This window comes from Salmo salar, chromosome 25 (genome assembly GCF_965601325.2).
Source record: "Salmo salar chromosome 25, fSalSal1, whole genome shotgun sequence".
Classification (NCBI taxonomy): Eukaryota; Metazoa; Chordata; class Actinopteri; order Salmoniformes; family Salmonidae; genus Salmo; species Salmo salar.
The window spans coordinates 3191648-3214526 of record NC_138315.1 but is presented as its reverse complement, the minus strand read 5'-3'; the positions used below and the strand labels follow the sequence as shown (position 1 = coordinate 3214526).

Genomic DNA, 22879 nt, shown 5'->3' with positions numbered 1-22879 from the left:
TATGTTTATATAAATTCATTAGACAGCCTAAATGGAAGAATACATTAAGAGAATAGGCTATCATAGTGAGTAATGTATGAATGTGTGGGGGAATTAAATATGCATGACAAATTGGCTTTGGAGGACGTACGGCAGGCATGTCCGCTCAAACCTGCTCATCAACTCATTGAAATTCCTTTCATTATCAGTAAAACACTACAGAGTGAAAGGGAAGGAGAAAGAGAGAGAATGAGATAATATAGGTTAAGAGAAAGAGAATGAAACAGAATAGGGAAGACCTAGAGAAGAGAGCGGGAGAAGGATGTAAAGGAGGATGAGAGACAGAGCAATAAAAGAGAAAAAAATGAGAGAAATCTATTGAAAAAGACGAAGACCAAGTCAGAGACCACAATTTACTCATTTTATTTACAAATGTTGCCTTAATGCCATACATTATAATGATATACATTTTTCTCAGCCCCCCAAAAATGTTAACTCCTAAAATGTTTAAGATTAATGCGAAACAACAACTCCCCAATAAGTTCTAACTCTCTCTAACAAATCATGCTAGTTTTTAAATATATTTTCAATCCATTTAATTTAAATAATCTCCCCCCATCACAAACAAAAAACGCACATCGATAAAAATAAGGAGTCAACAACAAACCTTAGTCAACAAACCTTAGTCAACAACAAATGTGTTGTAACAAAGATTTGCAGGCAAAAAGGAGAATAAATCGCAGACTTCCCCCAGCCTAACATGAAAACTCTTACAGTAGATCTCTGAAATATGAAGTAATCAGGATCAATAATCTCATGAACAAGACCAAAATCAATTTCCAGTAATGTTTCGTTACGGTTGCAAAATTCCCAAAACCCTCCACCAGTGATTTCTGATAAACCCATGAAATTTGGGAAAGTTTTCAGAATTTTCCAACACTATTTTCAGCTAAAAGTCTAAAACTCGCAGGTGCATGCACATCCCTCCTACTTTATACAAGCAATTGGTAAAAATAATACGTTGATATCAACATTTTCACTTTTTTGGTCAATCTCACCCTCTCAAGTGTACAGTAGAAATAAAGAATAGGATAGTTGTTAATTGAAGAATCAGGGCATTTTGTCAAATCACAAAACACATGAATACATCTGAAGTTACGGCTGGTTGCATTGTTCATGGGTTGTTGTCAAGTAGTCCTTTATCTACTGTAGTACAGCTTTGTCACATGGACGTTGGCTGTCCAGCTAGAGGGGGAAGAAGATAGAGGTTATAACACGATACAAAATGATACTATTCGATAACACAGCATATCACTAAATGACACGGCACGACTCAACATAATATTACTGACATGACACAACACAGACAATAGTAACAGGAGCCCTGTTACTATTGGCGATACCAGTTTTTATAAATGGTGGCAGGTAGCCTAGTGGTAAGAGCGTTGGGCCAGTAACCGAAAGGTCGCTAGTTCAAATCCCTCAGCTGAACATTTTGAAATGATGTGCCCTTGAGCAAGGAACTTAACCCTAATTGCTCCAGGGGTGCTGAACAATGGTGACCACACTCTCAAGGGGAGTTGGGATATGCAAAAAAAACATATTTCCAATTTACACATGTACATGTAAGCACCCACCAAATTATTGTTATTCAGCTTTGATTCTAGTTGGCTCACTTTTCAGCTGGTACCCAGCTAAAGTCATACTCACTTTTGAATCGCATGTAGCAGGAGTTACAGTAGAGCTGTCGGTTACGTATTCTGACCTCAGCTCCGGCCTCCGATCCTCCTAGGTTGGACTTACAGTCGATGCACTGGAGGATAGGTAGAGAGGGAAATGGTCAATGAGGGCTAGCCCAGATCCCTCACTCCCAGATGGGGAGAGGAGAGGAAAGTTGCCCCCTGGAGGAAAGATGAGTTCCACAGACAGAGGAGCCATGGGGAGAGTGCTAGACATATACCCATGGAGCCACAACCAGATAGACAGAGCCCATGAGAGACACCTGACACTTGACTGACAGACAGAGAGACCAATGACAGTTCAAGCCCAAGTATACATGTAGGGACTTTTGGAAGCTCGTCATGATGTCAGCAGCAAGTGTTGGTGATAGGAAATAGTGAGGTGAATGATTGATTAGTGAGGTTTGGCACAAATGCAGTCAGATTTGCTGAAATGCTCATAAAACCATGAAAACAATGTCCCAAACTGTTTGCCATTTCTGCAGCAAGTTATAGATCTTAGGGAATTTGGAAGATACTGTATTTTTCAATTAACTAAAAAGTTAATGGAAACATTACTCTAGTCAAGTTACACTGGAAACCTTAATTAAATGGTAATCATTGGCCACATTGGAAAAGTCATCAACTGTCCATCTTACAACCCAGTGGGACTTTGGACTTCTGTTTCCTTGGTTTTGTGTGTACGGTTATAAAGGATCAGACCAGATTGTAATTCATTCATGCTGTTTAGGTTAGTATAACATTAATCAGGGTCAAGTTGTCCATATTAGTAGTCTCATTCCATGGATAAGGTTAGTACTGTGAGGATCAGGCAGGTTTAGTCTTTGCTATGGAACAATCATGACCTCAATTTCCTGGTCAGGGATGGCCGGTCTTGAACTTTGAACTCTCACCTTGAAACAGGTCAAATGATAGCAGAGTCCCAGGGACTCGATGATCATGGCGGCTCCCTTGCCCAGCACCTTGTCACAGAATGTACAGACTTTCTTGCCACTCACTGACCTGAGATTACAGAACGCAGAACCATAACTAGACTGGAGAACCCAGAACACAGACACACAGACACACAGACTGGAGAACCGAGAATATACATGCCCACCCACGCCCCATCAACCACACTGGATAACTGAGAACACATTCCTATCCAAACAAAAATACTTTCATAATTGTTTATGTTATATGTGTATTGGATGGTCACCTCCCTGACCAAGGCCCTTCTCCCCCGATTGCTCAATTTACTACAGGTAGACTCCAATGAAGTTGTAGAAACATCTCAAGGATGATCAAAGGAAACATGATCCACCTGAGTTCAATTTCAAGTCACTTAGCCTACTCGAACGGAGAGGAATGCTATTTATGTTAGCTAGCTGGCTAAGGCTATCCAACACAGGAACTCTTCCAAGTCGAGGTAAACTTTTGGTTTTATTAATTTATTGCCACTGTGGGCCGCCGGTGTAAATGCTAAATTGCTTGCTGTACACTGAACTGTGTGATTGTAGCGGATTTACTAACAACTTAGTTCTAGTAGCTATGTTGACTATGACGTTAGCTAATATGGTTGACAACGATGTAGGCTGTGTGTAGTGGTTAGCGGTTATGGTAAGAAGGTTTAGCTTGGAGAGGTCAAGACAGCTGTTGTGTTGTGCACTGTCCACAAGTGAAGGGAAAAGGTAAATGTAGATGAGAGAAGGAATTATACAATGAGAAAAGTGATGATGCTGTTTGTATGTGGCTGCTATGAAAGTGAACTGTGTGTGTGGGTGATCAGGTTCATTCCGTCGAATCTGTTGAAAAATGTTTCTTAACATCTTTGGGGTAGGGGGGCAGTATTGAGTAGCTTGGATGAATGAAGTGCCCAGAGTAAACTGCCTGCTACTCAGGTCCAAAAGCTTGAATATGCATATAAATAGTAGATTTTGATAGACACACTCTGAAGTTTCTAAAACTGTTTGAATGATGTCTGTGAGTATGATACAACTCATATGGCAGGCAAAAACCTGAGAAAAATCCAACCAGGAAGTGGAAAATCTGAGGTTTGTAGTTTTTCAAGTATTGCACTTCATATTGCACTTCCTAAGGCTTCCACTAAATGTCAACAGTCTTTAGAACGTTGTTTCAGGCTTCTACTGTGAATGGGGAGAGAATAAGAGCTACTGGAATCAGGTGTCTGGCAGAAAGGCATGAGCTCAGTCATGGGCGCAGCTGTGAGCGCAAGCCACAGCGCAAGCCCTTTCCTTTCTGAAGACAAAGCAATTGTCCGGTTGGAATATTATTGGAGATTTATGATAAAAACATCCTAAAGCTTGATTCTATACATCGTTTGACATGTTTCTACAAACTGTAATGCAACTTTTTGGACTTTTCGTCTGGACTTAGTGCATGCGCCTTCTGCATTTGGAATAGTGAACTGAACGCGCGATCAAAAAGGAGGTATTTGGACATAAATAGGGACTTTATCGAAACAAAACAAACATTTATTGTGGAACTGGGATTCCTGGGAGTGCATTCCGATGAAGATCATCAAACTTAAGTGAATATTTATAATGCCAGTGAACTGGCTAACTTCTGGCTAACTTCTGGCTAGCTTCTGTTGTGGATTTCAGATTTGAGGTGAATAATACTTTTTTAACCTGTTAGGGCTAGGGGGCAGTATTTACACGGCCGGATAAAAAACGTACCCGATTTAATCTGGTTATTACTACTGCCCAGAAACTAGAATATGCATATAATTATTGGCTTTGGATAGAAAACACTCTAAAGTTTCTAAAACTGTTTGAATGGTGTCTGTGAGTATAACAGAACTCATATGGCAGGCAAAAACCTGAGAAGATTCTGTACAGGAAGTACCCTCTCTGACCATTCCTTGGGCTTCTTGGCTCTGTTTATTGAAAACTTAGGATCTTTGCAGTAACGTGACACTTCCTACGGCTCCCATAGGCTCTCAGAACCCGGGAAAAAGCTGAATGATGTAATTCCAGCCCCTGGCTGAAAAACATTAGCGCCTTTGGTAAGTGGTCTATCAGAGGACCATCAGACTGAGGCTCGTGCACGGGGCAAAACCATGTTTTTATTTTCTCTCTCTTTGAACGTAAACACGCTTTCCCGGTCGGAATATTATCACTTTTTTACGAGAAAAATGGCATAAAAATTGATTTTAAACAGCGGTTGACATGCTTCGAAGTACGCTAATGGAATATTTAGAAATATTTTGTCACGAAACGCGTCGTGCGCGTCACCCTTCTTTACACTTCGGATAGTGTCTTGAACGCACGAACAAAACAGAGGACATTTGAACATAACTATGGATTATTTTGAACCAAACCAACATTTGTTATTGAAGTAGAAGTCCTGGGAGTGCATTCTGACGAAGAACAGCAAAGGTAATAACATTTTTGTTATAGTAAATCTGACTTTGGTGAGGGCTAAACTTGTTGGGTGTCTAAATAGCTAGCCCTGTGATGCCGGGCTAGCTACTTAGAATATTGCAAAATGTGCTTTCACCGAAAAGCTATTTTAAAATCGGACATAGCGAGTGCATAGAGGAGTTCTGTATCTATAATTCTTAAAATAATTGTTATGTTTTTTGTGAACGTTTATCGTGAGTAATTTAGTAAATTCACCGGAAGTTTGCGGGGGGTATGCTAGTTCTGAACGTCACATGCTAATGTAAAAAGCTGTTTTTTTATATAAATATGAATTTGATTGAACAAAACATGCATGTATTGTATAACATAATGTCCTAGAAGTGTCATCTGATGAAGATCATCAAAGGTTAGTGCTGCATTTAGCTGTGGTTTGGGTTTATGTGACATTATATGCTAGCTTGAAAAATGGGTGTCTGATTATTTCTGGCTGGGTACTCTGCTGACATAATCTAATGTTTTGCTTTCGTTGTAAAGCCTTTTTGAAATCGGACAGTGTGGTTAGATTAACGAGAGTCTTGTCTTTAAAATGGTGTAAAATAGTCATATGTTTGAAAAATTGAAGTAATAGCATTTCTAAGGTATTTGAATAACGCGCCACAGGATTCCACTGGCTGTTACGTAGGTGGGACGAAATCGTCCCTAGAGAAGTTAAAAAACAATTGGTGAGGCGGGTTGCAGGAGAGTGTTTTGAAGTTGAGTTTTTAGAAAAATATATATAAAAAGATTTGCAAAGAAAATATGTAAATATATATATATATACACGGGAGACGACAAGACGAGGACAAAGGAAATCTGACTGCTATGGCATCTTGGATTGAATGCTTGTGTGCACCTACGTGATACAGTTTCATTCGTAGGCTAGGTTGTAGCAACCTCATGATGAGTGTAGGGAAAATTTGAGCGTCATGAGCTGGGTGAATGGAATATGAATGACAGTCATCCAATATGCTGTAATATAAATAAATAAAAAAGAAACCGCGGTTCACGCCTAAGCACCGACATTTTGACGTAAGTCAGCATTTGTAACTTTGAGCAAGGGTTTTTGGTTACCCTTAACCCGAGATCGAGAATTTGAATTTCAGATCCAGTATCTGACAGTGTATCAGTGATTGGGAGCAAATCTACCGACTCAGTTTTTTGGCAAGCAGCAGTGTGCCACATGATTGGACGTTGGATGTTTTACCTGCTGTGTTGCTGTGAGGATGGGCGTGACTCGGGTTCGGGGCCAAGAGAAGGGTTGGGGGATGGCGAGGGTGAGCGCAGGGAAGATAGGTTACACCCCCCGGCCTCTCTGAGGGAGCTCATGGAGAGGGAGGAGGGCAGGGTGGCTAAGCCAGGACGACTTCCGACCCCGTAGCCACCACCACCATAGGCAACACCGCCATAGGTAGTTTTGAGGCCAGAAAGGGCGGAGTGAGGCCGGCTGTAGTTAGGGATGGACGAGGTGCTTCCCGGTGTCCATGACGAGCGCCAGGAAGAATGAGGCGCGGTGTCCAGGTTGTCCAGAGACTCGCCTCTGAAAAGTTGAACACATTACCGGATGTTAGTGGATGTTAGCGGGTTAGCGTAAGCACTCAAATAGCCTGGATACCACAGGCCATTATGTTTCTGATTTAGCCAACTCTTTTGATAACTGCAACAGAAAAGAGACTGGAATCCAGGCTAGAGCCCAAAATGTTAGTCACTAAAAACAGCTACTTCTACTAAAATAGTTGTTGTAAATTATGTGTTAACATGTTACACACACTCATTCAAGCTAGCATTATACAGCATTAAACCCCTGGTGACCCAATCTAGGAAGTTTAGTGTGCTGTCCATATTGGAACAGAGTCACAAATCCATGGAAGGCGTGTCAAAGTTACTTGGAGTTGTCAAAGTCATGTGGAGCTCTCCTAATATGGACGCCCAGGTGAGTCCCAGGTAGAGTACCTTCTAATAGGGCCATTGAGGCTGGCTTAACCCCTATCATTCAACACACACATTGTATTGTACTGATCCACCACCCCCATGCCAGCGGAGCCCCAGTCAAGCCCCATGAAGAGTACCTCCTGATGGGGCTGGCAGTTGGGTCCTTGCTGGTAGTGGTGCTGGAGGAGCGTTGGCGGATCCAGCTGTTGTCTGTGGTCAGGTTGGTCTTCTTCTTCATCTCCTGCAGGATCTGCTGCCTCTCCAGCTCCGCCTGTGGTACGCTCTGCTGGCCCTTCCTCCCTAATCCTTCGCCTATCCCACCGCTGCTAGTCACTGTGGGCCAATGAGACAGAAGAGGGAATCAGGAAATAAAGATGAGTCAATGGGAGAGGAGAGGGGATAGACATGAGAGCCAATCAGATTGGATGGAAGTCCAGAAATAGACTGTAGACCAGTGATTCATCCAGGAAACACCAATAAGACCAGTGATTCATTATCGTGACAGAGCCACTGGAGAGGACAGATTCATTTTCTGTATTCAGCTTCAGTGACCAATAGGACATGATCAAGACATATTATAAAATCTGGAAGTGTCTGTTTATATATTTCATCATGCTAAACGCGATTGATCGGCTGAGCTGGTTGGTTGACTGAGTCCTGCATTGATTAGACAGGAGCGGTCAGGAGCGGTAGAGGAACGGTCGAGGCTGTGAACCACACCTCTTTCTGGCTCTCTGTATCTCATGGCGTTTAGGATGTTTCTCCTCTCCAACTCCAGCTCTGACGCAGCCCGGAGACTCTGGGCCTTTTTGTCTGCTTTACGTCTCAACTCCTCCTCCAGTAACCTCTGGGCCATGCCCCCCGAGCTGCCGTACCAGCCTGGGCACAGTGTGTACAGTATTCACACTCACTGACATACAGTTACTTACGCGGGTGCACACACACACACACACACACACACACACACACCGCACACACACACACACACACACACACACACACACCATCTTCCCTTGCTAATTTGAGCAGCTAAGTAATGGTTCAACTTCCACCGAAGGTCAATAAGGATTAACGAATATTGATGAATACATTGATGAGGACATTAATAAATCCCCACTGACCTTTAGTCTCTGTTTTCTCCACGTCGTCCAGCTCTGGAGTAGATTTCGACTTTGCCCTGCCAATCACAACAAAACACATTTATGGGCTGATAATCAAGAAAATTCATTATCTCTCAAATCAATGTACACTGTAAAACACATTATTGATTTACTTTTCTACGTTCCAAATGGTACCCTATTCCCTACAAAGTGTACTACATTTGACCAGGGCCCTTGGGGCTTTTTGTATTTTCAAATACGTACAGTTCAATACATGAACACATACAGTACATGAGTGGCCTGCAATGGAAATAAGCCTTCAGGCTGTTGCGTAATCTCTGTGATACCACTTTTTTACTTTACAGTGCATTCGGAAAGTATTCAGACCCTTTGACTTTTTCCATATTTTGTTACGTTACAGCCTTATTCTAAAATTGATTAAATGTTTTTTTTTTCTCTCAACAATCTACACACAATACCCTATAATGACAAAGCAAAACAGGTTTTTAGAAACGTTTGCAAAAAAAATTTATACAACTGTCACGTCCTGACCAGTATAAGGGTTATTTGTTATTGTAGTTTGGTCAGGACGTGGCAGAGGGTATTTGTTTTATGTGGTTCGGGGTGGTGGTTTATTTAGTAGGGTGTTTGAATTATTATTTCCGGGTTTTTGGGTAATGTTCTATGTTTGTATTTCTATGTGGTCTCTGGTCTTTTGTATTTCTATGTCTGGTTTATTGGGATTGGACTCTCAATTGGAGGCAGGTGTGTTCTCGTTGCCTCTGATTGGGAGTCCTATATATGGGTATGTGTTTGTGGGAGATTGTTTCTTGTTTTGCGTGTGTGAGCCTGACAAGACTGTTTTGTTGTTCGTGCGTTCTTTCTTTGTTTGTTATTTTGGTGTTTTCTTGACTTTAAATACAAGATGAGCATCCACATTCCTGCTGCGTTTTGGTCCTCCATTCCCGACGACAACCGTTACAACAACTAAATATAACATTTACATAAGTATTCAGATCCTTTACTCAGTACTTTGTTGAAGCACCTTTGGCAGATATTTCAGCCTTGAGTCCTCTTGGGTTGACGCGACAAGCTTGGCACACCTGTATTTGGGGCGTTCTCCCATTCTTCTCTGCAGATCCTCTCAAGCTCTGTCAGGTTGGATGGGGAGCGTTGCTGCACAGCTATTTTCCGGTCTCTCCAGAGATGTTCAATCGGGTTCAACTCAGGGCTCTGGCTGGGCCCCTGAAGGACATTCAGAGACTTGTCCCGAAGCTGGTCCCGCGTTGTCTTGGCTGTGTGCTTAAGGTCGTTGTTCTGTTGGAAGGTGAACTTTCAGCCCAGTCTGAGGTCCTGAGTAGGTTTTCATCAAGGATCTCTCTGTATTTTTCTCAGTTCATCTTTGCCTCGATCCTGACTAGTCTCCCAGTCCCTGCCGCTGAAAAACATCCCCAGGGATGGTGCCAGGTTTCCTCCGGACGTGACATTGGTCTGAGAGTCTTTAGGAGCCTTTTGGCAAACTCCAAGCAGGCTGTCATGAGCTTTTTACTGAGGAGTGGCTTACATCTGGCCACTCTACCATAAAGGCCTGATTGGTGGAGTGCTGCAGAGATGGTTGTCCTTCTGGAAGGTTCTCCCATCCCCACAGAGGAACTCTAGAGCTCTGTCAGAGTGACCATCAGGTTCTTGGTCACCTCCCTGACCCTTCTCCCCCAATTGCTCAGTTTGGCTGGGCGGCCAGCTCTAGGAAGAGTCTTGGTGGTTCCAAACTTCTACCATTTAAGAATGATGGAGACCACTGTGTTCTTGGGGATCTTCAATGCTGCAGAAATGTTTGGTACCCTTCCCCAGATCTGTGCCTTGACACAATCCTGTCTAAGAGCTCTACGGGCAATTCCTTCGACCTCATGGCTTGGTTTTTGCTCTGACATGCACTATTAACTGTTGGTCTTTATATAGACAGGTGCGTGTCTTTCCAAATCATGCACAATCAATAGAATTTACCACAGGTGGACTCCAATCAAGTTGTAGAAACATCTCAGGGATGATCAATGGAAACAGAATGCACCTGAGCTCAAATTCGAGTCTCATAGCAAAGAGTCTGAATACTTACGTAAATAAGGTATTTCTGTTGGGTTTTTTGCACAAAAAATTTTAAACCTGTTTTTGCTTTGTCGTTATGGGGTATTGTGTGTAGATTGCTGCCGATTTATTATTATTTTTAATCCATTTTAGAGTAAGGCTGTGATGTAATATTTTTGAGCCATTAGGGCACTGGTCAAAAGTAGCGCCCTGTATTGGGAATAGGGTGCCATTTGGGACATGGGCTGAGCTACACATTTAGTTCTGTTGGTTAAGTATTGACTCTTAGAACATAATGTATTAGTTATAGGCTGAGGCATGCTTTCCGTTTGCTAGTAACAGACAATAGATTTTATGAACGCAATTAAGTCATACTGTATGTTTGTCTGATTGCAATAGAGGCAAAGCCATGGCCATTCTAACGCATACAGACACGCATGCACTCACACCAGACCTGGGTTTCAAACACTTGAACATCATACCAAATACTTAATATGTGTAGGTTTGAGCTTGCCTGACTTAATAAACCAATATAATAGTCAGAAAACTGCAAACCCAGCCCATCTGGCACTCAAGGCAGACGTAAGCAATTACTTAATTACTTTAATTATTTTTTAAGTATTTGATGTTTAGGCTGGACCTTGGGAGACACACACTGACCTGTCTTCCATGGATATCTCAGGCTGGACCTTGGCATAGCCATAGGAGTCCCCGACCCTGCCAGCAGTTTTACGAAAGGGTTATGGGGTTACAGCAGCAGAAAGATAATGTAGATAGGGAATACAGACAGAGACACAGACAGACACACATAGACGGACAGACGGAAGGAACAGATGGACAGACAGGACAAAACACATACAGAAAAGACAAAATACAGGCAGCCCATTAGTGGGGGTTAGAGGTTACAATACAATGTAAAGTAGACCTTAGAACAGGCAACAATTAATTATTATTTAACTAAATGTTAATGTTTAATATACTGCAGTGAGTTGGTGTTTACAATAAGCATTTGAAGATTTAGCACACACAAATGTTAAAGCCTTACAAAGACTTTAACATTATGTCTGTAACGACAAAAGCGCTATAGAAGATAGATGGGCTAGAATAATAGATATATAAGACATGTGAATAAAACCTTGGATGTATGCGAAGGTAACTAGCATAAGGCAGAGGTAGATCCTCACATTATTTTGCAGTTGCTATATTGTTTATATCTTTGCCTTCATTTATTTGTTATTTTTCTCTTTTTGTTATTAATCCTTGGTGTTTAAAACGGTATATGTAAGACAGTGGGAATGGTCTTTTGTTTCTGTTTGATCATTTTATTTATTTATTAGTGTGCTTGCTACAGCAAGACCACTACTGTTATCCGTCATTCTTCTTTTTTATTAGTGTGCTTGCTATTTTTTATTATCCATCAATTTACTTCTTTAACCTCTCTTCACCCTTGCCTTCATTCCCCAACCACTCTTTATCTTTCCATCAACCCAACTACGGGTACGCAAGTACGGGTTTTCGGAAAGGCCCAGTATTTAACTCATTCAACTTCTGTTCAGCTTGAACTCTACCTTTGCCAAGTAATCCTCCTCCTACTGCCAGAAAAAAAAAATTTTTTAGACTGCACACAAATGATATCTACTTTTTCAAAATTACGGGAGGGAACTGTGTAGGATAGGAAGGGAGAATTATGGGGGAGGAAAAACTACATTATTGCAAATCTTTATCATTGTAAAAAGCAACACTGAAAAACTGGGGGAAAAAATAAACAATTCCTGTAATGTATACTGGAGCATCATCTATAAGTGACTTTGTTCGGCTACATAATCAATTTCAGATACTTTAGGATAATTTGGACATGATGAGCGAAAAATGCTAACATAGGTACAACGACTTGCATTAGATTAGTGCCACAAATGTTAAAATGTTAGCATTTGGAAACAGTGCCAGAGAAACTAAAACAAAGCATGGCTTGCTGTTATACCTCGTCCATAGACTGCTTACAGGGTAAGGAAAGCAATTTGTAATTTTGTAATTTGGGTGAACTAAACCTTTAAAGAAAAGAAAACATTATTATTAACCGTTGCTGCTGCTGCTCCTGCATTTTCTCTTTCTCCCTGTGCTGTTGTTCAGCAGCCTCCTGGCGCCTCCTCTCCTCCCTCTCCTCCTCCTTCCTCCTCTGCCATCTCAGCTCCTCCTTTTCCCTCTGTCTCCTCTCCTCATCCTCCTGCTTCTCCCTCCTCTTCCTCTCCTCCTGAAGACGCAGCAGCTCTCGCTCCTCCTCCTCCGTCCTCCTCTCCTCCTCCCACTTTTGCTGCTCCTCCTCTACTCTCCTCCTCTCTTCCTCCTCCTGTCTTCGCTGTGCTTCCTCCTCTTCCCTACTCCTCCTTTCCTCCTCTTGGGCTTCCTTGTCCTCCCAGGGCATGGTAGGCTGGTGGAGGGGGGAGAGGGGGCTGATACTCCTGCTGTCCATCTCCAGGCCTCTCGGCTCCTGAAAAACAGACAGTAAAGGGTTAAAGCCAAAGTCCTGAGTTACAACCAGAAAATTACATTGCTATGGTGATATGATTCCTCACCTCTTGGTGGAGTCTTCCCCCTTCTGTCACAGCCTCCTGCTGGGCCCGACGCCACTCCTCCTCCAGTTTCTCCTGGTCACGACGGTATTTCTCCTGATCACAAACACGCACACAGAGAGAGACAGGTTACTGTACTGTATGCGCACACACACACACACACACACACACACACACACACACACACACACACACACACACACACACACACACACACACACACACACACACACACACACACAAACACACATTCAGAGTTTATCAGGCGCTTTGGTCACTGGCCCCCTACTGACAACCACTTTTAACCACAATTTGATGTAAGAGGAAAATAGTCTCTCTTGTTAAACAATAGAAATAGAAAGGTTTCTGGTTTCATGGTAAAGACAAGAAAAGTGCTTCAACTCATTCAACAATTGACATCCCTTAATATCCCAACAAAAAAAGAATTACCACATTTTAGTCTACCAAAACCTAAGAAAAGGGCAATTGGAAGACAAGGATTAGCTGAAGTCTACCTAACTCCTGAGAACAAAAACTGAAACGATCCCAAAGTTTCAGCTTCAACCGCTCAGCTCTACATTCCAGCTTCGTTCCCCAGAGTAGGTGAACCTTGTTAGATTTTCTGCCAAGCTTCTATGTCTCATTAAGAAATTAGGCCGTTTGACCTGCGGGGAATACAGAGTGGAGGAATAACGAGCCTTGGCTTCTAGTCTACAGGGGTCAGTTTGGACACATTTTTATCTCTCTACCTCCATAAATAGACCTCGGGAGTAATTCACAGTGTGCACACACACACACACACACACACACTTCAAACAAACAAACAATCCAAAACACACGCAACAATCAACTCCCCCCCCCCCCCCCCAAATACTACACTGTTACCTGTAGGAGTCTCTCCTGCTCCTTCTGCCATTTCTCCTGCCTCCTGCGCTCCTCCTCCGGGTCACAGGACAAGCGGTTAGAGGAGGGAGCGATGGAGGCAACGGGCATCTGATGGAGGAGAGGATGAGGAGAGTAGAGAAGAGACATTGCCATTATTCCTTTATAGGTGAACAAATGTATCCTGCAAATACACAAATTACTTTATTGTGTATAAGTAATTCTTACAGTATGTTAATCACACTTAATCAACAAAGCTATTTGAGTCTCCCCAACCCTTATACATATTGTCATGCATATCACTTGTTTTTCATTTAAATGTTTCATTGTTTATGTATTAACATGCTACCCATGTACAGTATTTCAGTGTCATGACTAAGATGAAAAGTTAAAACTTGAACTGTTAGTTAAGTTATTCCTTTAGTCAACCTTTTCAAAGTGAGCCACAGATGCTTCAGTCCACTCAAGTTATCATCATCCAATTTCAAAGATTGAGTATGTATGAACAATGACACAAAGGTTGGGACTAGCATTTTCAATCAAGGAGTTTAAGGGGGCTCAGGATCCTGCCCCTGGTGTGGTAGTTAAATAACCCATTACTATCCCACACAGTAAAGATGTCACTCACAATGATGGGTCAATGCATTGTAAAAACTTAAGAACATAAATACGTACTTGAGAGAAAAAAAAACACTTGCTTGTAAACATTTTGTAAATATTAAATAGAATTGCTTACATCTGATTTTGCTGACTCTGATCCTCCTTGAAAAAGAATAAACATCATCAAATAAATCAATCTAATGTTTATAGTCACATCTCAGAGTGATATACAGCATTCAGTATATGCTCCCATGAGAAGCATTGTTTCTGCATTCTAAAATACTACATCATTGTATCATCATCATTGTATCATCAAGCAGACACACAGACTGACACCTAGGATAGATATAATACATGTATTTAAATCTCACACACCTGGAGGCTACACAGGCTACCATACAGACCAAAAACTGACAGGCTTGTTAAAACCTCAACTCTTATCTGAGGTTGAGTGTGTGTTCAGATTTTAATGTTTCAACTTCTAAAACTTTTAAATGGTGTTTAAACTTTAACCAAACCCTCAGCTATAATTTGAGATTTTAAATCAAGCCTGAAGCAAACAAGATGTATTTTAAATTCACCTACAGTCTTGCCAATATTGCCACAAAGAGTCTATGATTTTGGCAGAATAACAGTCCTTGACTGCTGAATAGTAGGTCCCAACACACTGTTGGTGTGTTACCAAAGTACATCACACTAACTAGATTCAACTTATTAACATCTCTTTTTTTATTTTTTTTTAATGGATATAACAATAAACATGCACAAGATGCAAAGAGTCAAAAAAAAAGTCAACAGTCACCAAAATGCATGTTGATGCATGCAGAAGCATTGGCTATTAGTAATAACAGAAGAGCAAAAGCACAGCACAGCAAAGCATGCAAGGTTGAGGAGGGGAGCCAATGTGTGACACCTGGACATCATACCAACATACTGTACCATACACCTGACAGCATATGACACCCGAGTTAGCCTTGTGATGGCATTACTTTCTAGGCTTATGGCTTAGTGAATAGCCCAGAGCCATAGATATGCACTACATTACCAAAATTATGTGGACACCTGCTCGTAAAACATCTCATTCCAAAATCATGGGCATTAATATGGAGTTAGTCCCCCCTGCTGCTAAAACAGCCTCCACTATTCTGGGAAGTCTTTCCAATAAATGGTGGAATGCTGCTGCAGGTACTTGCTTCCATTCAGTCACAAGAGCGTTAGTGAGGTTGTGCACTGATGTTGGGTGATTAGGCCTGGCTCGCAGTCAGCGTTCCAATTCATCCCAAAGGTGTTTGATGGGTTTTTATTTATTTTAATTGTATTTATTTTTTAACCCTTATTTAACTAGGCAAGTCAGTTAAGAACAAATTCTTATTTACAATGACAGCCTACCGGGGAACAGTGGGTTAACTGCCTTGTTCAGGGGCAGAACGACAGATCTTTACCTTGTCAGTAACGAGGATTCAATCCAGCAACCTTTTGGTTACTGACCTAACGCTCTAACCACTAGGCTACCTGCCACCCTAAGGCAGTGATGGCCCTGTGCAGGCCAATCAAGTTCTTCCACATCAATCTCAACAAACCATTTCTGTATGGGCCTCGCTTTGTGCACAGGGGCATTGTCATGCTGAAACAAGAAAGGGCCTTCCCCAAACTGTTGCCACAAAGTTGGAAGCACAGAATAGTCTAGAATGTCATTGTATGCTCTAGCGCTACGATTTACCTTCACTGGAACTAAGGGGCCTAGCCCGAACCATGAAAAACAGCCCCAGACCATTATTCCTTCTGCACCAAACTTTACAGTTGGCACTACGCATTCGGGCAGGTAGTGTTCTCCAAACCCAGATTAGTCCGTCGGACTGCCAGATGGTGAAGCATGATTCATCGCTCCAGAGAACACATTTCCACTGCTCCAGAGTCTAATGGCGGCAAGCTTTACACCACTCCAGCTGACGCTTGGCATTGCGAATGGTGATCTTAGGCTTGTGTGTGGCTGCTCGGCCATGGAAACCCATATCATGAAGCTGCTGATGAACAGTTCTTGTGCTGACGTTGCTTCCAGAGGCAGTTTGGAACTCAGTAGTGATTGTTGCAAACTAAGACAAACAATCTTTATGCGCTACGCGCTTCAGCACTCGCTGGTCCTGTTCTGTGAGCTTGTGTGGCCTACCATTTCGAAGCTGAGCCGTTGTTAATCCTAGACGTTTTCACTTCACAATAACAACACTAACAGTTGACCGGGGAAGCTCTAGCACGGCAGAAACTGACTTGTTGGAAAGGTGGTATCATATGACGGTGCCACATTAAAAGTCACTGAGCTCTTCAGTAAAGCCATTCTACTGCCAATGTTTGTCTATGGAGATTACATGGCTGTGTGCTCGATTTTATAGACCTGTTCGCAACAGGTGTGGCTGAAATAGCCGAATCCACTAATTTGAAGGGGTGTCCCTTCGCTATCCTATATGGCTCTGGAACAGCCTAGAATTTATCATCTTTAATGTTGATTTTCAGTTACTCCTGTGTATGCAGGTTCTCAAAATGCAGGAAATCAAAAACACACAAGCAAGAAGTGAGAATTTTGTAACCACTTCTATGGAGTCTAGTAGATTGGTATGTTGGTATGGCATTCTGACATGCTGTCTCAACTTTGGTGCTTCAAAGTGTTGGTGAAAACACAACTTTCTCATCAAGTGTATCCCAACCCTCTACTGAGGGATCCTCAGACAGTTCTCAATTTGGTTTTAATCCTGAACTAGCCACCTGATTCAACTAATCAAGGCCTTCGTGATTAGTTGTCAACTCAGAGCTGCAACAAAAATGTAGATAGATTGCTGGTCCCACAGGAGAGGGTTGGGAAATACTGGTCTAGACTCATTGAGCTCAGTGTCTCTGGGAGAATCACCACACACTCAACCCTGTTTATCACAGAGGTAGACCAGTGCACTGAAACTCGGCTCTGAGAAGCCCGGGAGTGGGAGGGAGGGGGAGACCAGTGGGGTTACACTCACTCAGTACCAGATCAGATGGAAAAAAGCAGTGGATTTTAAGCAGCGGGCCCAACATGGATCCCTAGGGAACTCCTGAGTATTCAAATGTTTGTCTCAATCTTTCCTTAATCATGATTAGGTTAAGTCATAGTTGAAACAAAAACCTGTATACCGGGAAGGTCCTTAGGAGAACCACTGGGACAGACAGAAAGAGATAGAAGCCTAGAGCACCCAGCCTCTTGATAGTTACACAGACAATTGATAATAACCCTTCACCAACACCAGGGCTCGATCAGGGGTGTTTTACCTTGTTCAAAAAACTCTGACCTCCGTTTTAAATTTTTCATGGATATGGGTTCTATGTGAGAGATGGAGAAATCAGAACAGGGTCAGAGAGCGTAAGCGAGTGGGAGAGAAACATTGAAGTAATAGCTTCAATCATACAGGCACGTGCACATATATGGTTCTACCTGTGCAGAGCACATGCCCCTTTGCCCTTCCAGTCTCCAAATTGCCCTTTTGGGTGGAAGTATTTTTTTGTATACATATTTTGTCACTGTTGTTTGGAACCCACTGCACGCAAGACAAGCTGTTAAGTTCACTAGCCACCATCCTGTCTGTTGGTTGCACCTGTTGATCTGCCCTGTATGGAGCTCGTGTGCGCCCGGTTGCGCCTTTTGCCCAGTCTGTTCTGTACGGAGAATCCGTGCACCTGTTATCCAAACATGTATACCTTGAGAGATGCGGTCACTGGTTGAGTGTGTGTAGCTAGCTATCTAGCCAGCTAGCTAGTTTAAATATCAACAATACTGCCACAGCAGCATAACATTTGATTAACACTTGATTTAGCCTACAGCATGATCAATATTCAGTCTGGTTTGCTGATATGTGCAACAGAGAGAGGCAGTAAGACATGGAGAGGTAAATCACAATCAGTAAAAGAAATTGAGGTAGCTAACAATCAGATTTACATCAATCATCTACATCAATGGTCAGCTGATTGCCCACCCTTTTTACCCGATGTAAATTATGTCTCAAGGAGTCACTGCAACAGAGGCATATGGTATGTTATAATTTTCGAGATATGAATTATGAAAGGTCTGTGCACGGCCCTGCTATCATGGCATGGGGAACTTCAATCAAGATCTCCATTCTCCACTATTGAACACATAACAACTACATTAGGATTATGTCATCACACTGAAAACAAAAAAAATCATATGCAGGGCCAGCTCCGGGCATAAGCACATTTTTTGGGTGGGAACTCAGTTGGGGTCTGAACTTACTCTTGAGAGTTAGAATAGTACAATACACAAGGTGTAAGTTCAAAATGTGCTTGTGCATCAGCAGTTTTCCTCTTGTTCTGTCAGTCATTGACAGTCACTCAATTATCCATGTCATTTAACCATTTTTTGATCGATAAGTTAGTCTAGCCAGTTATGTAAACTTGTATTAATCATTGCCGAATACCGACCGGGCACGCAGGGCATTGTTTTGTTAGTCATTCTCACTCAGATATCATTAACATTGCAAAATGTGTAGAATTGCAGGAAATTAGCTTTGAAACTGAAAAATATATATTTCAGCCCCTTGAAAATTTATTGGAATTGCATGACATTTTTTATAAAATTCCCCCAAAAAATCTACGCCCGATTGCGAAATATGTAGACTTGCATGAAATTAACATTAAAACATACATTTTTCACCCCACCGTCAAAAGGGGGGCCACAAAAAAAAGCCCGCTTGGTGGTCTCCCATAGGGCCCCCAAAAGTCTAGAGCCAGCCCTGATCATATGTGAGGTCTTCCCAAAATGCTCACACAGACATATCCTACATTACAAGGAAACAGTATATCATCATATTTGTATATGTATTTGTATTTGTATTTATTATGGATCCCCATTAGCTTCAGCTACTCTTCCTGGGGTCCAGCTAAATGAAGGCAGTTTAAACAATTTTAAAAACTTTACAATACATTCACAGATTTCACAACACACTGTGTGCCCTCCACCACTACCACATATCTACTGTAAAAAATCCATGTGTGTGTGTGTATGCATGTCTGTGCCTATGTAATGTTTTTGCATTGCCCCCCCCCACTACGCTGCTGCTACTCTCTGCTATTATCTATTCATAGCCACTTTAATAATTCTAGTTACATGTACATAATTACCTCAATTACCTCGACACCGGTGCCCCGCACATTGACACATTGACTCTGTACCGGTACCCCCTGTATATACAGTATATAGCCCCGCTATTGTTATTTACTGCTGCTCTTTAATTATTTGTTATTCTTATCTTTAACTTTTTTAAAAATTTTCATAAAACTGCATTGTTGGTTAAGGGCTTGTAAGTAAGCATTTCACTGTAAGGCATTTCACTGTAATACAACACCTGTTGTATTCGGCGCATGTGACAAACATGATTTGATTTGATGTTCGTGTTGCTTCACAGTCCTCACTGATACAAAAGGTCTATTTTTATCTGTTTTTTTAAATCTAATTTTACTGCTTGCATCAGTTACTTGATGTGGAATAGAGTTCCATGTAGTCATGGCTCTATGTAGTACTGTGCGCCTCCCATAATCTGTTCTGGACTCGGGGACTGTGAAGAGACCTCTTGTGGCATGTCTTGTGTGGTCTGCATGGGTGTCCGAGCTGTGCGCTAGTTAGTTAGATAAAGCTAACTCTCTCTCCTCTGCTCTCATCCTTCTAGACCTATCTGCTGCCTTTGATACTGTGAACCATCAGATCCTCCTCTCCACCCTCTCCGAGTTGGGCATCTCCGGCGCGGCCCACGCTTGGATTGCGTCCTACCTGACAGGTCGCTCCTACCAGATGGCGTGGCGAGAATCTGTCTCCGCACCATGCGCTCTCACCACTGGTGTCCCCCAGGGCTCTGTTCTAGGCCCTCTCCTATTCTCGCTATACACCAAGTCACTTGGCTCTGTCATATCTTCACATGGTCTCTCCTATCATTGCTATGCAGACGACACACAATTAATCTTCTCCTTTCCCCCTTCTGATAACCAGGCGGCGAATCGCATCTCTGCATGTCTGTCAGACATATCAGTGTGGATGACAGATCACCATCTCAAGCTAAACCTCGGCAAGACGGAGCTGCTCTTCCTCCCGGGGAAGGACTGCCCGTTCCATGATCTCGCCATCACGGTTGACAACTCCCTTGTGTCCTCCTCCCAGAGTGCTAAGAACCTTGGCGTGATCCTGGACAACACCCTGTCATTCTCCACTAACATCAAGGCGGTGACCCGATCCTGTAGGTTCATGCTCTACAACATTCGCAGAGTACGACCCTGCCTCACACAGGAAGCGGCGCAGGTCCTAATCCAGGCACTTGTCATCTCCCGTCTGGATTACTGCAACTCGCTGTTGGCTGGGCTCCCTGCCTGTGCCATTAAACCCCTACAACTCATCCAGAACGCCGCAGCCCGTCTGGTGTTCAACCTTCCCAAGTTCTCTCACGTCACCCCGCTCCTCCGCTCTCTCCACTGGCTTCCAGTTGAAGCTCGCATCCGCTACAAGACCATGGTGATTGCCTACGGAGCTGTGAAGGGAATGGCACCTCCATACCTTCAGGCTCTGATCAGGCCCTACACCCAAACAAGGGCACTGCGTTCATCCACCTCTGGCCTGCTGGCCCCCCTACCTCTGAGGAAGCACAGTTCCCGCTCAGCCCAGTCAAAACTGTTCGCTGCTCTGGCACCCCAATGGTGGAACAAGCTCCCTCACGACGCCAGGACAGCGGAGTCAGTCACCACCTTCCGGAGACACCTGAAACCCCACCTCTAATATCGATAATAACATTGTAAATATCCCCTTACCTTTGATTATCTCCATCAGAAGGCAGGCATCCCAGCTCCGGAAGGCATCCCAGGTCCGGAACAAATGTGGTTTCTTTTGACCAAGTTCATAATTTATGTCCAAATAACACCAAGTACTTAGCGTTCATTATGCTCCCACAAAACGTGGTGGGGGGAGTGTAAAATCACGCCGAAAAGCTAAAAAAAACCTAGTAAATAATCTATTTACGTTCGTTCAAACATGTCAAATGTTGTTTAGCATTAATCTTTTGGTCCATTTTTAACGTTAAACATCAGTAATATTTTCACACAACCTATCCTATGTCTAGATAAACAATGATGACAAACTCACGTTTCTCCGATTTATGCGCAGGCGCAAAAAAATGAAGTGATGACATGTCAACTTCCTTGGATTCTAATTTGCTCTCTGTTTATCATAGACGCTTCAAACAACTTTATAAAGATCGTTGACATCTAGTGGAAGCCGTAGGTGTTGCGAAATGAATCTTTTCTCACTATGGTATCTATAAAACAATGACACTAAATAGTACAGTCACAAAATTCACATTTTTTTGGGATGTATTTTTCACAGGTTTTTGCCTGCAATATGAGTTTTGTTATACTTACAGACACCATTCAAACTGTTTTAGAAAATTCAGAGTGTTTTCTATCCGAATGTGTTAATAATATGCATATCCTAGCTTCTGAGTTGGTGTAGGAGGCAGTTAAAAATGGGCACATATTTTTTTCAAAATGTCTCAATACTGCCCCCGAGCCCCAACAGGTTAAACAATAAATTAATGTATGAATATTCCGGTACCTGCTGCGCCTTGGTCTCATCTCTTCGACACTTGTGACACTAGCCACATTTTCAGATATTACACCTTTCTAATTTTAACAGAAAGAACAATTTGCTTGGCTAGCTATAGCCTAATGTTAGCTAGATAACTTTGAACTGGTTGGTTATTTACCTGGAGATTCATGCAGGGTAATAACGTCATGAGTTGTGATTATGGTTCATTGTTTACCTAGCTAAGTAGCTAACATTAGCTGGCTGGTTGGTTAGCAACCTGCAGATTCATGAAGGGCAGTAAGGCCTAGCTAGCTACATGTCTTAACAAAAGACTCCACTATGCAAGTACCCACTTTGGGTGAGTTCATAAATTCAGTCTGGCCATCTACTCTGATTTCAGAGCACTCTTGTCACGGTTGTCATAGGTTAAAGTGGACCAAGACGCAGCGGTGAAATGTGCACTCATCTTCTTTTATTTAAACGGACAAAGAAGGTAAACCAAAATAAATACGTACACAAAAAAACACAATGACAAATAACAGGCCGATAAGGCACAGAGCTATACACAGCACAAAACACTAAAACAAACACATACCTATATATAGGACCCTCAATCAGAGGCAACTAGAAAACACCTGCCTCCAATTGAGAGTCCAATCCCCAATTAACTAAACATAGAAATACAAAGCACTAGACTAAACATAGAAATACATTAACATAGACCAGTGCCCAAAACCCGGAATAATAAATCAAACAAACCACTAAATACACAACCACCCCGAACCACATAAAACAAATACCCTCTGCCATGTCCTGACCAAACTACAATAACAAATAACCCCTATTACTGGTCAGGACGTGAAAACTCTCGTCTGAGTGTGCCAGAGAGCGCAGAATAACTGTTGAACTTACGAACACTCAACACCCGTTGAATATGGCCGGTGTCAGTAAATGTCGGCAAAAATAAATAGCGGTCCTACAGTAGCTGTTAAAA

The 22879-nt window shown here is 42.4% G+C and overlaps 1 protein-coding gene across 14 annotated transcripts in view; it reads right to left on the bottom strand.

Moving 5' to 3' along the window:
* Positions 1-386: 386 nt before the first annotated feature.
* Positions 387-22879, bottom strand: part of LOC106586043 (LIM domain only protein 7) — a 126297-nt gene continuing 103804 nt past the window's right edge. For 11 of the 14 annotated variants that reach the window (XM_045707639.2, XM_082968814.1, XM_045707640.2 and 8 more), the window contains 13 exons: positions 17577-17627; positions 14422-14447; positions 13689-13796; positions 12807-12899; positions 12312-12721; positions 10894-10950; positions 8173-8228; positions 7772-7930; positions 7189-7384; positions 6327-6659; positions 2612-2720; positions 1690-1792; positions 387-1224 (listed from right to left, as the gene is read on the bottom strand). In XM_045707639.2, the coding sequence (XP_045563595.2) occupies positions 1202-1224; positions 1690-1792; positions 2612-2720; positions 6327-6659; positions 7189-7384; positions 7772-7930; positions 8173-8228; positions 10894-10950; positions 12312-12721; positions 12807-12899; positions 13689-13796; positions 14422-14447; positions 17577-17627 (1724 nt within the window). In that variant the 3' untranslated portion in view covers positions 387-1201. The remainder of the gene's footprint in view (positions 1225-1689; positions 1793-2611; positions 2721-6326; positions 6660-7188; positions 7385-7771; positions 7931-8172; positions 8229-10893; positions 10951-12311; positions 12722-12806; positions 12900-13688; positions 13797-14421; positions 14448-17576; positions 17628-22879) is intronic. The other 3 variants (XM_045707644.2, XM_045707646.2, XM_045707647.2) reach the window with 2 other exon arrangements.